Raw genomic sequence first — 14,207 nt, 5'->3', positions numbered from 1 at the left:
CTGTAAAATATTCGCAGTTCAGTAAATATATGCAAGCCATTTTCCAGACCATCAAGCTGAAGCGCCACACCACTCGATTTAACAGGTCTAGTTGCCATTCTAAAAACTATTTTACATAGACTTATTATATTGCTTAAGCAACATAATTTATATCAGTTAGTGTAAAGCCAAAATGTTTATTTGGTTTGTAGGTTGATTTGAGTTAATATGAAGTGCACTTTTTTTACAGTCATTGATTTCAATAACAGTAATTATCGGTGTGATAAAAATGAAAATGTAAGTATTGTTTTGAATTGTGATATATTGTTTTTAGGATATGGATATTGAGGAAATGCAAGATGTAACTGAAGAGATGTTTGAGAAAGAGGAAAAGAAGATAATGAAAGATGAAAGACCCAGGACACGTTCAAAATCTCGTTCAAGGTTTGTGATTATTACTTTATTTATAGACCTCTTTGCTTTTTCAAAACCATTGACTAAATTATCTAATTGAAGATTTTGTTGCCTTTCAAAAGATCCCCAAGAAAAAGGCGGTCAAGGTCACGCTCTGGCTCCAGGAAACGTAAACACAGAAAACGTTCTCGGTCAAGATCTCGGGAAAGAAAACGGAAGACATCCCGGTCATACTCAAGTGAGAGACGAGCAAGAGAGAGGGAGAAAGAGCGGCAGAAAAAAGGCCTACCTCCCATAAGATCCAAAACGTTGAGTGGTATGTACACTATGATCCTTTATTTATTAATTTTTTTATTTATACTTTTTTTTATTATTATTATTATTTACAGCTTGTTACATTTGTTTGTAATATTTGCTTTCAGACGTAAATGTAAAGACTTGTGTTATAAAGATTATGTACTAGCATATTTTCTAATTAATTATTATTGTTTTTTTGCGTATGTAAAAATTATGTGTTTTTTTTCTTCTCATTTTACCTTCATTAGTATGCAGTACTACACTGTGGGTTGGTCAGGTTGACAAAAAAGCCACTCAACAAGATTTGACCAATGTTTTTGAGGAGTTTGGACAGATTGAATCAATCAATGTAAGTATGAAAGAAACACTTAACTTCATATGGTTTATTAAGTTGTTGGTCCTTGTTACAGACTGGACATTGTGTAAAAAATTTCATGTTAAAATCAGCTTTATAAATTTTTATAAATGTAAATGTATACATATATAAATGTAAATGTATACATTTTTATAAATGTAAAATATAAGTTTGTAACTTCTTACCACATTACTTTTTTTTTTTTTTTTTTTTTTTTTTTTTATATATAGATGATTCCCCCAAGAGGATGTGCATATGTCTGCATGGTTCACAGGCAAGATGCCTTTCGGGCTCTTCAGAAGCTTAGTGCTGGCTCCTGCAAGATTGGATCTAAAATAATTAAGGTATGTCTAGCCTTTGAATGGGTCATGCAATGATAAACAGCATTGTAAAGGGACGAGAAATGTTAGATTTCCTCTTCAGTAAGTGAAGCATAATACATTTTTAATATACATTTTTTTCTGTATAAAATTTATCATGCGTTTGACAAGATATTCTGCATTAGACTCACTATATATTTTCTTATGTTCAGATTGCTTGGGCCTTAAATAAAGGTGTAAAACAAGAATACAAACAGTTCTGGGATGTTGATCTTGGAGTCACCTATATTCCATGGGAGAAACTCAAGCTGGATGATCTAGATGACTTTGCAGAAGGTGGAATGATTGACCAAGAGACTGTCAATAATGGTAAAAACCCATTTAACTTAAACAGGGTATTTATGTTGTTTTTTCTTTTAATAGTGAAAGAATTCTAGGAAATGTTTTACAAGCAGTATATATATCTTAACCCATAACATTCAAACTTCTCCTCATTAACCTCAACCACCCAGCAAGCTTCACTGCTCCCTCTTTTCTTTTTTCACGCACTGCACACATCTCTCTGTACACTTTCCTACTTCCAGACAATCTCATCCTAGACCTCATCCATACAACACCCATTCTCACCTCTTGTCATTGTCTCTACTTTTGTTTCTTGCAGCTGGTGATGTCTCTCCCAATACACAGGGTCTTTCACGTTCTCTGCTTACACTAAGCCAGACAGAACACATATGAACCTCATGCCCATACCCTGTTATTTAATGCTCAATTACCAACATTCAGTGTGCATTGTGGAACGCCCGCTCTGTCTGCAGCAAACAAATTGACTATACAAGACCTTTTAATTTCAAACTTTCTGAGTCTGAGACCTGGCTTATCCCCCTTTGATAGCGCTGCTCCAGCTTTTTTAATGCGTCTGTGGCCTATAACTAACTCACATTCTCAGCAACTGTAAAGGAAACTTTGCAGCATCCTTTTCTCCCCCCAATTTACCTTTCAACCAATATCACTTGCCTTATCTTTTCCTTTGTTTGAAGTTCACACTTTCTGCCTTTTTAAACCTTTAAGAACTGCCATCATTGATTGCTCTCTGGTCGTCCCAGCTTGTTCATTGAACACTCTTCTTCCTGGCCACCCCACTTTTTCTCCTCTAGCACTCCGTCCCTTATCCTTGGGGACTTTAATATCCCAATCAACAACCCTAACTACTCTGATGCCTCTCGACTGCTCTCTATAGCCTCACACATTGGTTTAACGCAGCAACTCATCTTCACAAACCTTTGTACCACCTCTAATCAACCACAGTTTGCTGACCATTGACATCAGCACATCCCATAACCAAATTATACCACCCTTGGTACATCAGTCTCTCAGAAAATGCTGTTGTCTTGACTTACAGCAACTCTCCGCCAACCTCCAAACTCTCCTTTTATCTGTCCCAAACCTCACCTGCCCTAGCTCTGCAAATCTCCCTTTACAACTTTACCCTTTTCTCTTAAATGGCACCTTAAATGGCACCTCCTACATTTAAACATTGTAAGCACCTCCAATTATAATATTGGCACACCAAGCAAACCCGGTACCTCCAAAATTGCTCTAGAACTGCTGAACAATATTGGAGAAATCTGAATCCGACTTCCTCTACTATAATTTTATGCTATGCTCGTGCAATGTCCACATATCCACAATCTACCAAGAACCCAAACAACTCTTTTACACTTTTAACTCTTTTCTCTGCCCTGTTGCTTCTCCTCCTCCTGCTAACTGGCCCCGTACTGTTCTGAATCTGTACTGCTTCCCTTGGTAAACTCGTCAGCTTCTTTGGCTTCCAGCATCCCTTCTATGCAGATGGCATGCAAATCTATCTGTCCTTTCCTGAACTCTCGCCGTCCCTATTGATTTGTGTCTCTGGCTGCCTCTCTGCTATTTCTAACTGGATGGCTGCTCAGTTCCTTAAACTTAACCTATTTATAACAGAACTTCTTTACCCCCTTTAAGCATTGCTACTCCCATGTCTATATCCTTCCAAGTCAATGGCACTACCATCAGCTTTACCTTGTAGGCTTGCTGGCTAGGTATTCTCTTTGACTTCAACCTCTCCTTCACCCCTCATATCCAATCACTTACATCTCAAAAACATAGCGTGCCTCCACGCCTATTTAACGCCAGATGCAGCTAATGTGCTGATCTATGCTGCTGTCTTCTCTCGCCTTGACTACTGCAATCCACTTCTCAGTGGGCTTACATGCTCCCAAGTTGCCCAGTTACAGTCTATAATGACTGTAGCAGTGACGCTCATCTTCCTGTCCAACCATACTTCCTACGTCTCCCCCTTCTGTTAGTCAGTACACTGGCTTCACATAAGATATAAGGCTCAATTTAAAATTCTGGTACTTGCCTACATATCCCTACATAGCTCTTCCTACCTACTCCTACCTACTTAGCCTCACTAATACACAAGTATGTCCCGCTGACTCCGCAACACTCTACCGTAGACCTGTCCAGTGCTGCACCGTTCCTTTGGAACTCCTTTCCCTGCTTTGTTTGACCCATTCTCTGTTTCTTCAAAAACAAATCTTTGAAAGCTCACTTCTTCATGAAAGCATATCAGTTAAAGAGTTTTTCCTCTCCACACCTTGCTTCCTCTCCTGCAACTGTGTCATTCAAAAAACGAATCCTTCATTGTAAACTATTCTACCAACCTGCTCTTCCCTTACATGAAATGTATCCTACCCTTAACTCTTGTGCTGCTTTACCCCACTCCCTCTAGAATATAAGCTTTTTGGAGCAGGGCACTCAGCACCCCTCTTTTTTTGTGCACCTGGATTTTGTTACAAATACGTGTCTGTTAGTCCTCCCATTGTACAGCGCTGCAGAACACGTTCTAATTGGTAATAATAGCATACGTTGTAATATTCACACTTTTATTAAATCATGAAATATGACTTACATTGTTTTATTTATTTATTTTAGATTGGGAAACTCAGAAAAACCCTGAGCCTCCCACAGTCAAAGAACCAGCTCCTAATCCCACAGTAACAACCACTGCAACGGTGCAGAGTTCTGCTATTCCGAAAAATACAGTTATAACAACTCAACAAGAGGCCTACAGTCAGTCAGTTGCAATGCTTCAGGTAAAAACTGTAAAATCCTATGTTGTCTTAACTTTTCACAATTTGAACAAATATGTAGTATGTTATTTAAATATATTAGACATGCAAGGATGTGTTTCAGTTTACACATAGTGTTTTGTAAGCAGAAGAGAATATTGTTTTCATGCAATATTTTACTTGAATGTGTTTGTAAAGTCACTGTCTTTTTCATAAGCAAAATCTTTGTGAAAAACTCTTGTAGAATGTGTAGGAAATTCATCGGCATTCTAACACAATTTTATGAAGTGGTTATTACTGTGTTTTATGTGTATATGCAAAAGATCTACAGTAAAGGAAAAATAAAACTCATAGAGTAATATAGTTAATCACACCAATATACTAGTGTTTCAAGGTTGCACTCACAAAAGTATATTGATTCTAGGCATATCAGATAATTTAAAGATGGTAAAAGGTCCACAACATGGAAAATGGGCATGTAGGAGAGAATGAGAAATACACAATAAGTGTAGACTGTTAAAAACTTGATTATGCACTTAAATAAATCACACTTACAAGCTTGAAGTGATATATGAGCATATCAATATCCACAAGGTATGATCCTCAGTCATCATCCAATATAAAGTTAAAAACAAAGTAAAATAATAACAAAATTGTATTTTGTTTTTATTTTACTTTTTTTTAAACTTTATTTTTAACTTTATTTTGTGCTCATACATATCCAATAAATTGCCTTGTTAATCAAGAAGCAGTATTCTTTATCATTCATAACCAACACCTGTGGATGATGACTGAGGATCGTACTTTGTGGGTATTGATATGCTCATATATCACTTCAAGCTTGTAAGTGTGATTAATCTAAGCACATAATTACATTTTTAACAGTCTACACTTATTGTGTATTTCTCATTCTCTCTTCTACATGCCCATTTTCCGTGTTGTGGACCTTATACCATCTCTAAATTATCTGGTATGCCTACAATCAATATACTTTTGTGAGTGCAACCTTGAACACTTGTATATTGGTGTGATTAACTATATTACTCTGAGTTTTATTTTTCCTTTACTGTAGATCTTTTGTATATATTTTGTATTCTGAATACTATTCTACAGTTTAAAGAGTACATTTTAGGTATTTTATAACTTATATCCACACTGTGTGTCTTTCCACATATTTTTAAGGGTGATAAGTTCATACTGTACATATGTTTTATGTGTGTGCAATAATTGGCATGAGCTTCATGCTTTTGTAGCCAAATCTTGCATTTTTCATCAGTTGTGGCAAGCAGAATGGTCCGTAATAGGGACTGTGCATGGTGATGTGTAATGGAATGTGGCCTGCAAGTCTAAAGCACAAGAGGGACCCAACACCAAAGCAATATTAAAGTTAACTCTGGGCTGTGCTGTTTTTGTCATTCACAGACCAACATGTATTGCAGGTTTTTTATGTTATTTTTTTTTTAGTTCGAAGGGGTTGTCTCTTAAATTGTGCTAACCCTTTAAAGCATCAGAGTTCCTTCTGGAACTAGAAATAGAAACTTGTTTTATATGACTGCTTTAATATTAAGCATGCTGTAAGACACTTGGAACAAAATGCCATTGAATGAATCATCTTGTATTAATATTCAATTTATTTTTGTCTGAAACAGATCCCAGTTGCTGCCACTGTCCCTGCTGTAAGCTTAGTGCCCCCAGCATTTCCTGTCTCTATGTCAGTGCCTCCACCAGGTTTTTCTGCAATCCCACCACCTCCATTTTTACGGACAGGTTTCAACCCTTCCCAACCACCACCAGGTAGGTTCATTGTTTAAGTATTTTTAAGTTCTGATTAATTTATAAGCATTGACATGTAATACAAAATTCTGAGATCAAACTTTGTTTCAGGAGTACAATCCCACATTTACATTTTTTTTTATATATTGAACTTTTTTTCTTTCAAACTCAGGGGAAGAGATATAGGGAAAAAAAATTAGGGGGTACTTAAAACCATTCATATTGTATGAAAGGACCATTCCCGACACCAGTCCTTGGCGCCATTTTACCTTAAGGGGGTGAAACCATTAATGAGCGGTTTTACCAAAAAGTATAAAAGACCATGTCCGATTCCTCTGCCACTTCACTGAAGGTTCAAGGCATCCGAGTGCTATTGGAAGGCTGTGAAAGTCATCTGGGAGTTGTGGCTTTGGTGTTTACAAAGTACTAGTCATTTCTCTGGTTAGAGGTGTTGTATCTAGGAACAGATACAGATACCTAAACCAAGGGTCCCTGGTCACATGGAGTCTGTTTTTGTTGTGTCATGCAGAACGCATTATTTCCTCACACCCACTATACATTATAGGTGTCAAACATATAAAATATAAGGATTTCAATTATGTTGCCACATGTGGCTGTTCCAGTGAGGATAAAGGAGCACAAAGGAGTACCAAATAATTTGGCTTTTATTTTTTATTATTTTTTTCCCCACAGAGGTCTATTTAAAGGAAAACTCTGGGCACCAACATTACTTAAGTGCATTTGGTTTTGACAGGTTTTGGCCCTCATGCTGTGTTTTCCTGTCCAAATCTCATTCGTTTTCACTAAGCAACTTTTTTATTTGACTTCTTACTTGTATGCTGAGGAGATAAGGGACAAATAATAGGATGACTGTGCTTGGCTATCAGGTGGGGTGATGTCAACAGCTGAGCTCTGGAGTATGTCCTGTAAATACATGTGATGAGTTGCTTTGTGAAAAAAAGAGAGGACGGGTGTTTTTTATTCCTTTTGTTTGATGATAGTGGTATTTTTGTAAAATGTAACAAGGCAAATTTAAATGAAATACCATTTGGGCTGTGCAAGAGTGCCCCTCCAGCTAAGAACATCAAATTTACAAATCCTCAGCCACACAAGCAGAGGCAAGAATACAGCTTATTCTTCCCAATTTTCTTTTCAGTTTTGGTAAAATGCTGCTAGCATTTTAAAGCAGAAATGCAGATTTCAGCTATGCTGGTCACTTTTATTTTTCTCTGCTGTGTAGGTTTTTTTCCCCTCCTGAATCAGACAATGTTTGGTAGAGATTCCACATCAATCCATAGAAAACAATAATATATAGAAATCTCTACTAGATATAGATGTTTCTCTGTACGTATGATTTAAAGTTTTGATGTCTGTGGTGATCTGTACCCTCTGTTTACTACAGGTTTTATTCCGCCTCCTGTACCACCTCCTGCAATTCCCCCTCCTCCTCCTACTATTAGCTCAGCTATTACAACAGGTGAGATATTCTACCCTTAGCAGTATTGCTATTATTTATTTCAGCTCTTAAACATCTACGTTATTACTAAAAAATTTTTATTTTTTTTTAGATTTCTTCATATATTTTCATTATGATTCAGTTTATATTTGCAGTATAATCCATTGTACTGCTATGATTACATTCTGTTTTTGTGTATGAAAATAACGTTAGAAATGTTATATTATGTAAATGCTCATTATTTGTTGGAGAACAATAGTCCTAAATTGTGAACATTTAGTGCTTGAGTCAAACCTACTGTTTTAAATGCACCAAACGTGAACACTGTATTCTGTGTTCTGATGGGTATTTTGTTGCACAGCGTATATATTCATTATCAGTAGTATTTTTTTTTAACTGACTTTTTTTTTTTTTGATGGTGGTGACAAATTTCACTTTTATCCCATTGACATCTTGTTGTTTTTTTTTTTTAGTCCATATACATGAGGTCTCTTATCATTTATTGTGCACATCTGCTGATGCACATAGGAAATCATGGATATTTGGAATGTGCATTGGATTCTGGGCTTTTCCAGAAACAACTTCTATTTAAAGCAAATTAAAGTTTAAAATAAATGCGAGATTTAAATTTGTAGAATCACAAATAATAATCTAGCCTTTCTCTCCAAAGTGACAGGTTTGTTTTTTTTGTTTCTGTTTTTTTTTATCATTGGTATCTGTAGGGAATCTAAGACTTTGTTTATATATTTGCAGCTCTAGTTCACCAACGAATCCCCATACCACCAGATGCCATGAAGGAGGTTTCGTATGGAAGTATGATGTTACCGGTTAGTTCAGTTGTAACTACTCAGACTACTCCAGCAGTGTCTACACCATCTATTTTCAATCCTGTTTCAAGTAACCAAGGAGAGCAAGAGGAAAAAAGATCATTTCCTGGTGAAACACAAGTGCCAGAAAGTACATCTACAAACCGTAAGCATACTTATTTTTTCTTTATTTTTTTTGCTGACCAATGCATTGACCCTAATGTGTCAGGGAGAGGAATGCCTTTATTATTAAAAATTAATTGTAGGACAGCAAGCTTAAAAAAAAAAAAAAAATCACATCTGTTTGTTGTGCATTTGTTATCACTGCTAACAGGATTGAGATCAGCGGACCCCTGCTATTTGGATTTCATTTCTGCAGTGGCATTAATTCCAAAATAGCTTCACCTGTCTATTCATGATTATACTCTTCCTTTGCCACGTTACTTTATTTATATGTATTACCTTTTCCTTTTTTTGATTTTAATATCTGAGTGTAGCCATTTTGATCTAATCTGTCCAATATGTTTGCTGTTTGCCCCTCTATGGAATTGATTTTGTAGATGGATTGTGGGTAAATTTGATTGTCAACTGAAATAGAACCTTGCTTTAACCTGCACTAATTGTCAAGTTTTGTCAACTTTACTGTCATACATAAGGAAAAGTAGTCCTTTTTTTTTTTTTTTTTTAACTACTTGTGTATTTTATGAAAACAAGCGCTCAGGAATAAAATAAAGAGATTTGGTCACATGGAGCAACATAGAAGTAGATAAAATAACTATTTAGCCAAATTGTAACTAAATTTCCCAATTTCCATGCTACAAAAAAGAAAAAATTAAGATGTCTGGTTGGGGTCAATTTATGATTGAGGTATCATTGGTGTCAAGTTTTGGGAGTAGCATTAAGGTTCTTGTATCAGGCGAATTGGAACAACTGAAGCCAATTTGGAATAGCAAAATTACCTATGATGAAGAGTCCGCTGAGATTTTAGCAGACAATTGAACTGCAGCCAAATGAAAGTGCACATTCAGTTGAAATAATTAAATCTGACTTGTGAATTCCTGGATTGCAATAATCAATGATTTGAATGCTTTTCAGTTGCCATTGGTTTTTATTTTAACTGTTGTATCTCTGTGTTTTGTTGTCTTTATTTTAAATTGATCTGGTCTGCTTTTACCACCAATAACACTTTTCATCTTACTCATATATTGATTAACTTATTTTGCCTTTTCCAGATTCTCAAAGTACCGTGGTTAGCAGCACTGGGATCCTGGGTGTGCAACATCCTTCTCCTGTTACAGCGCATATTCCTCATTTAAACATTCATGGTCGAGTTCCAAGCATGCCTTTTTTGGATATTCGTCCAGGGATTTTGCAACAACCACCTACAGCAAGATTTGCTATGTTACAACCTGGATTGCCTCCACCACCTCCTCCAAGAAGCATCCTTCCTCCAACATTGATTGATCCCTCAGTCCATCCATTGCCTTTTCCACCAGGTGACATTTTTACCCACCCTGAAAGACCTTATGGTGTCCAAGGGAGACCAGGCACAGATACAGTTAATATACAAGAAAAAAATATACCTGTTCCCAATGACCACATTCGGCAAGACGGAGATCAGGATTATCGTTTTCCACGAATAGAAAAACATGAGAATCCTGGTCAGACATCAACAGGTGAACACGGTAGTGGAAGAATGCCAGCTGGAGGTAGCCAGGATAATCAAGGCGTTAATTCAGCAGAGCAGTCTGATGTTGGACATAAAGGGGATAATCACGAACTACAGGATATGGCCGTTGTAGATCCTTGTGAGGGTCAGGAAAAACTTATTGCAGACTCTTTGGGTCACATGTCCTCCGATGAATCCCTTGAGAGTGAAAGGAAACATGAAATGGATACTTTAGACAAAAGCAGAGGCCCTGGTCTTCATGCATATGATAATATGGGAACAAATTCCTCAGATAGTCATGACAGTCAATTAAGACCGCCTGTGGATGTACGGCCGCAGTTTGGAGGTCCTCCAGTAGATATGTTACCACCTTTTGGGAGGCATCTATTTGAAGGCAGGGAGTTTTTCGGAAGACCACCTTTGGAGGGAAGGGATCACTTTGGCAGGCCATCTATAGATGTACGAGATCATTTTGTGAGGCCCCCAATGGAGAGTAGGGATCATTATGGACGACCTCCATTAGAGGATAGGAGTCATTTTGGAAGGCCACCCATTGATGGTAGAGAACATTTTGGAAGACCACCTCAAGATATAAGGGATGACCACGGAAGGCAGCCTCCAGATGTTGGTAGTAGAAGAGAGCACTTCAATTTTCCCCCAGATAAACCTTGGGGACATAGAGGTGATTTTGATGAAAGACAGCATCACTTTTTTCCTGGGTTTGGAGGGCCTAAAGGCTTTCATGATGAAAGATTTCGCCATGGAAACCACAGGCCAGAACTGAGAAATGTTCCTAATTGGAACAGGGGGTTTGAACAAGATGGACATAGGGATTTTGATGACCGACGAAGACCTTGGGACAGACAGAGGGATAGAGATGATCGAGATTTTGGGTTCCGTAGGGAAGTCAATGGCAACCGTTTTGGAAGAGAGAGAACACCAAACTGGGTACCTCCTCAGCCTCATGTTTTTGAATATTTCCCTGAGGAAACTTCTGTTCCACAGAAAGATGACAGTGCTCCTCAGGTTAATGGTGAAAGTCCTGAAAACAGCAGTGAGCAACAAACTGTTAAAAAGTCAATTGAAACTGAACTTTCTGAAAAGCAAGAGTCTCCAGTCAAGGTGAACGAGGAGAAAGATGTCAAGGAACCTGAAATAGAATGTCAACCAGTGGTTGAAAGCACAGAAACTGAGGGAACATAATCATCACTCAGTAGGTAAAGATACCTTTTGTAAAGTTGTCATCTCTCTAATAGAATAATGGCTGACTGGACCTTAGTAGTTTGCTTTTTATCAGCCAGAATTAAGTTAATCACCTTTCACTTAAATAACTGTACAACTGACTTGTATAGACTTCTCTTACTCTGAAAATTGTAGGTAGAGAGATTTTTTTTTCCCCATTAGGAATCCGCAAAACATTGCCCCACTTGCTTTTAACCAAATCTTTAAATGTCCATAAAAGAGACTTCCTATGGAAGAACACAACAATTTTTAATGCTGCCGATGCGTTGGATCTGGTTGCATTTCAGGCTGCTTATGACTTTTAAGTTTAGAAAAGATGTGAATATTTCAAGGTTCCTTCAAATTGGCTTAAAAATATTACTGCCTGTCTGTGCAGATTGCAGTACTAAGATAAAAAAAAACACAAATATTTTGTAAAATTGACCTCACAATCCCTGTAATAATCAAAAGTTAAGTGTCTGTGATTTATTTCTTGTACTGCAGTGAGTAAAACAACGAAAAACCTGAAAAAGTATGTTTAAATGTTGGGTGCATTTTGTTTTTAGATCCTAATAAAACATTTGTTTGATAACAGTGTGCCAGGTATTGTATTTTTTTTTTTACTTGCCATGTTGTTAAAAAGTGGGTTTCACATGAGCATGTTTATACATATAGAACATTGCTTAAATCATTTATAAAGGACAGTCCTTATATTTCTCATAGGAACATGCATTGGCACGTGCTGGAGATTTGTCTCTTAAAACCATGTACTCTGTGGCTTTGCTATGTTCCAACGTAATTGTATTTAAAGTGAAAGAAATCTTATTATAATATAACATTTGTCTGAAACATTTTTCTTCTCTTATTTAAAAAACAGTAATGATGTTTTATGGATTTAATTTTTTTAATTTCTTTTTTTATAATGGGGAAGCGTAGGATTTTTTTTTTTTTTTAAATGGAGCATAACTGCACTGGTGAACTAGTGTTTTGTTTATCAGATAGTATGTATTATGTGCACCTTTATTTCTAATTTTATGTTTTGTGAGAAGCTAATTACATGTTCCTTCAGATTTGTATTGCAGAGGTTGTTATTGATATGACTTATATTTGCAGGATAGTAATAAAATGCTAATTTAATGTCCATATCATGAAAATCTTGGTTGTTAATCTGGAAAGTATGTAGATATGTTTATTAATACATATATATATATACAGGAAGGAACTTTTCATGATGACTGTAGTTGCCACTATTTTCTCTCTTTGTATCTGTCAATTGCATAAGCAGCCATAGTCCTCTATCTATAAAAATGCATGGCAGGGAAAAACAGGAGAACCCTCCTGCAGGTAGTTCTCCTGCTGTCTGTCACTCTATAGAGCATGTCTAATGCTTGCTAGAGGAGTATAAATGAATCGGGGTGACAGTCATAGTTGTGGTGCTCCTTGCTTGGGAAAGAAGTGTTTCCAACCTGGAACTATTGCATAAGAAGAAGACAGGAGGTGGGTGTTATATTCATTTAACATATGGGGGAGGATGAATCCCCATCAGACTGTCTAGTGGAAGAGATAAAAGAATTAAGATCACCCACAAGTCATGACCGTGTACATTTTAAAATATGTTTTGTTATTCTTATCTTTCTTAAAGGAACACTCCAAGCATCATAAATATCACAGCTCATTATGGCACCAAGAGTGCCCTTATGCTGTAAGAGTATAATTGGTCAAACAACTTTCCTTGATCTCATTAAGCAACCTGGGCCATATTCTGGATTCTCCTTGCAGTAGATTCCGGTTAGTTCTGGGCTATGCATGGCAGCAGACGTTGGCTGATAGCATCAGTTGAGTGCTCGAAGACAAAGAGTGCAGTCCTGTTTTAGCAATGCAGGCTGGACAGAGAGACATATGTCTTTTTTTGCAGAAGACCAGATTCAGCACGGGGGGAGAGAGAGCTGTAGTGGATAGGAAATATATCCTTAACACCTTTCCTTCTAAAGCAATTAATGTTCTAATTTAACTGTATGATAAATTATTTATTTATTGCTTGAGAGGATGTAATGAGGAGAATGGTTGATTTCTCCTTGAAATGAAGCTTGGGAACTGCAGCCATCATGAAGCTCTGAAACACTGTCATGTACAAAGTAACACTTGTTTCATTATGACGTATTGCTATGAAAATGTTCTTTATATCTTTGCTTAGTAAATTAATATATAATTGCCCGATTGACAGCATAAAGAGTTTGGACATGGTCATTAAATTAAGCAATGGCACTGTCCTTTTAATTAAATAAAACATACTATTGGACAACCTGATTAACCCCTTAAGGACACATGACATGTGTGACATGTCATGATTCCCTTTTATTCCAGAAGTTTGGTCCTTAAAGGAACACTATAGTCACCTAAATTACTTTAGCTAAATAAAGCAGTTTTAGTGTATAGATCATTCCCCTGCAATTTCACTGCTCAATTCACTGTCATTTAGGAGTTAAATCACTTTGTTTCTGTTTATGCAGCCCTAGCCACACCTCCCCTGGCTATGATTGACAGAGCCTGCATGAAAAAAAACTGGTTTCACTTTCAAACAGATGTAATTTACCTTAAATAATTGTATCTCAATCTCTAAATTGAACTTTAATCACATACAGGAGGCTCTTGCAAGGTCTAGCAAGCTATTAACATAGCGGGGGATAAGAAAATCTTAATTAAACAGAACTTGCAATAAAGAAAGCCTAAATAGGGCTCTCTATACAGGAAGTGTTTATGGAAGGCTGTGTCAGTCACATGCAGGGAGGTGTGACTAGGGTTCATAA

At 36.8% G+C, this 14,207-nt stretch overlaps 1 protein-coding gene across 2 annotated transcripts in view; it reads left to right on the top strand.

The window, feature by feature from the left end:
• SCAF8 (SR-related CTD associated factor 8) overlaps positions 1 to 12,123 on the top strand; it is a 62,240-nt gene extending 50,117 nt beyond the window's left edge. The window contains exons 12-21 of one of the 2 annotated variants that reach the window (XM_063443427.1): positions 314 to 423; positions 516 to 709; positions 939 to 1,039; positions 1,276 to 1,389; positions 1,578 to 1,734; positions 4,339 to 4,499; positions 6,125 to 6,269; positions 7,651 to 7,725; positions 8,458 to 8,676; positions 9,743 to 12,123. In XM_063443427.1, coding sequence (XP_063299497.1) covers positions 314 to 423; positions 516 to 709; positions 939 to 1,039; positions 1,276 to 1,389; positions 1,578 to 1,734; positions 4,339 to 4,499; positions 6,125 to 6,269; positions 7,651 to 7,725; positions 8,458 to 8,676; positions 9,743 to 11,382 — 2,916 coding nt within the window. In that variant the 3' untranslated portion in view covers positions 11,383 to 12,123. The remainder of the gene's footprint in view (positions 1 to 313; positions 424 to 515; positions 710 to 938; positions 1,040 to 1,275; positions 1,390 to 1,577; positions 1,735 to 4,338; positions 4,500 to 6,124; positions 6,270 to 7,650; positions 7,726 to 8,457; positions 8,677 to 9,742) is intronic. The other variant, XM_063443428.1, reaches the window with a different exon arrangement.
• The last annotated feature ends 2,084 nt before the right edge of the window (positions 12,124 to 14,207 follow it).

Source organism: Pelobates fuscus, chromosome 2, assembly GCF_036172605.1.
Source record: "Pelobates fuscus isolate aPelFus1 chromosome 2, aPelFus1.pri, whole genome shotgun sequence".
Taxonomy (NCBI): domain Eukaryota; kingdom Metazoa; phylum Chordata; class Amphibia; order Anura; family Pelobatidae; genus Pelobates; species Pelobates fuscus.
The sequence above is the reverse complement of the archived record's forward strand: the minus strand, read 5'-3'. Positions and strand labels throughout refer to the sequence as shown.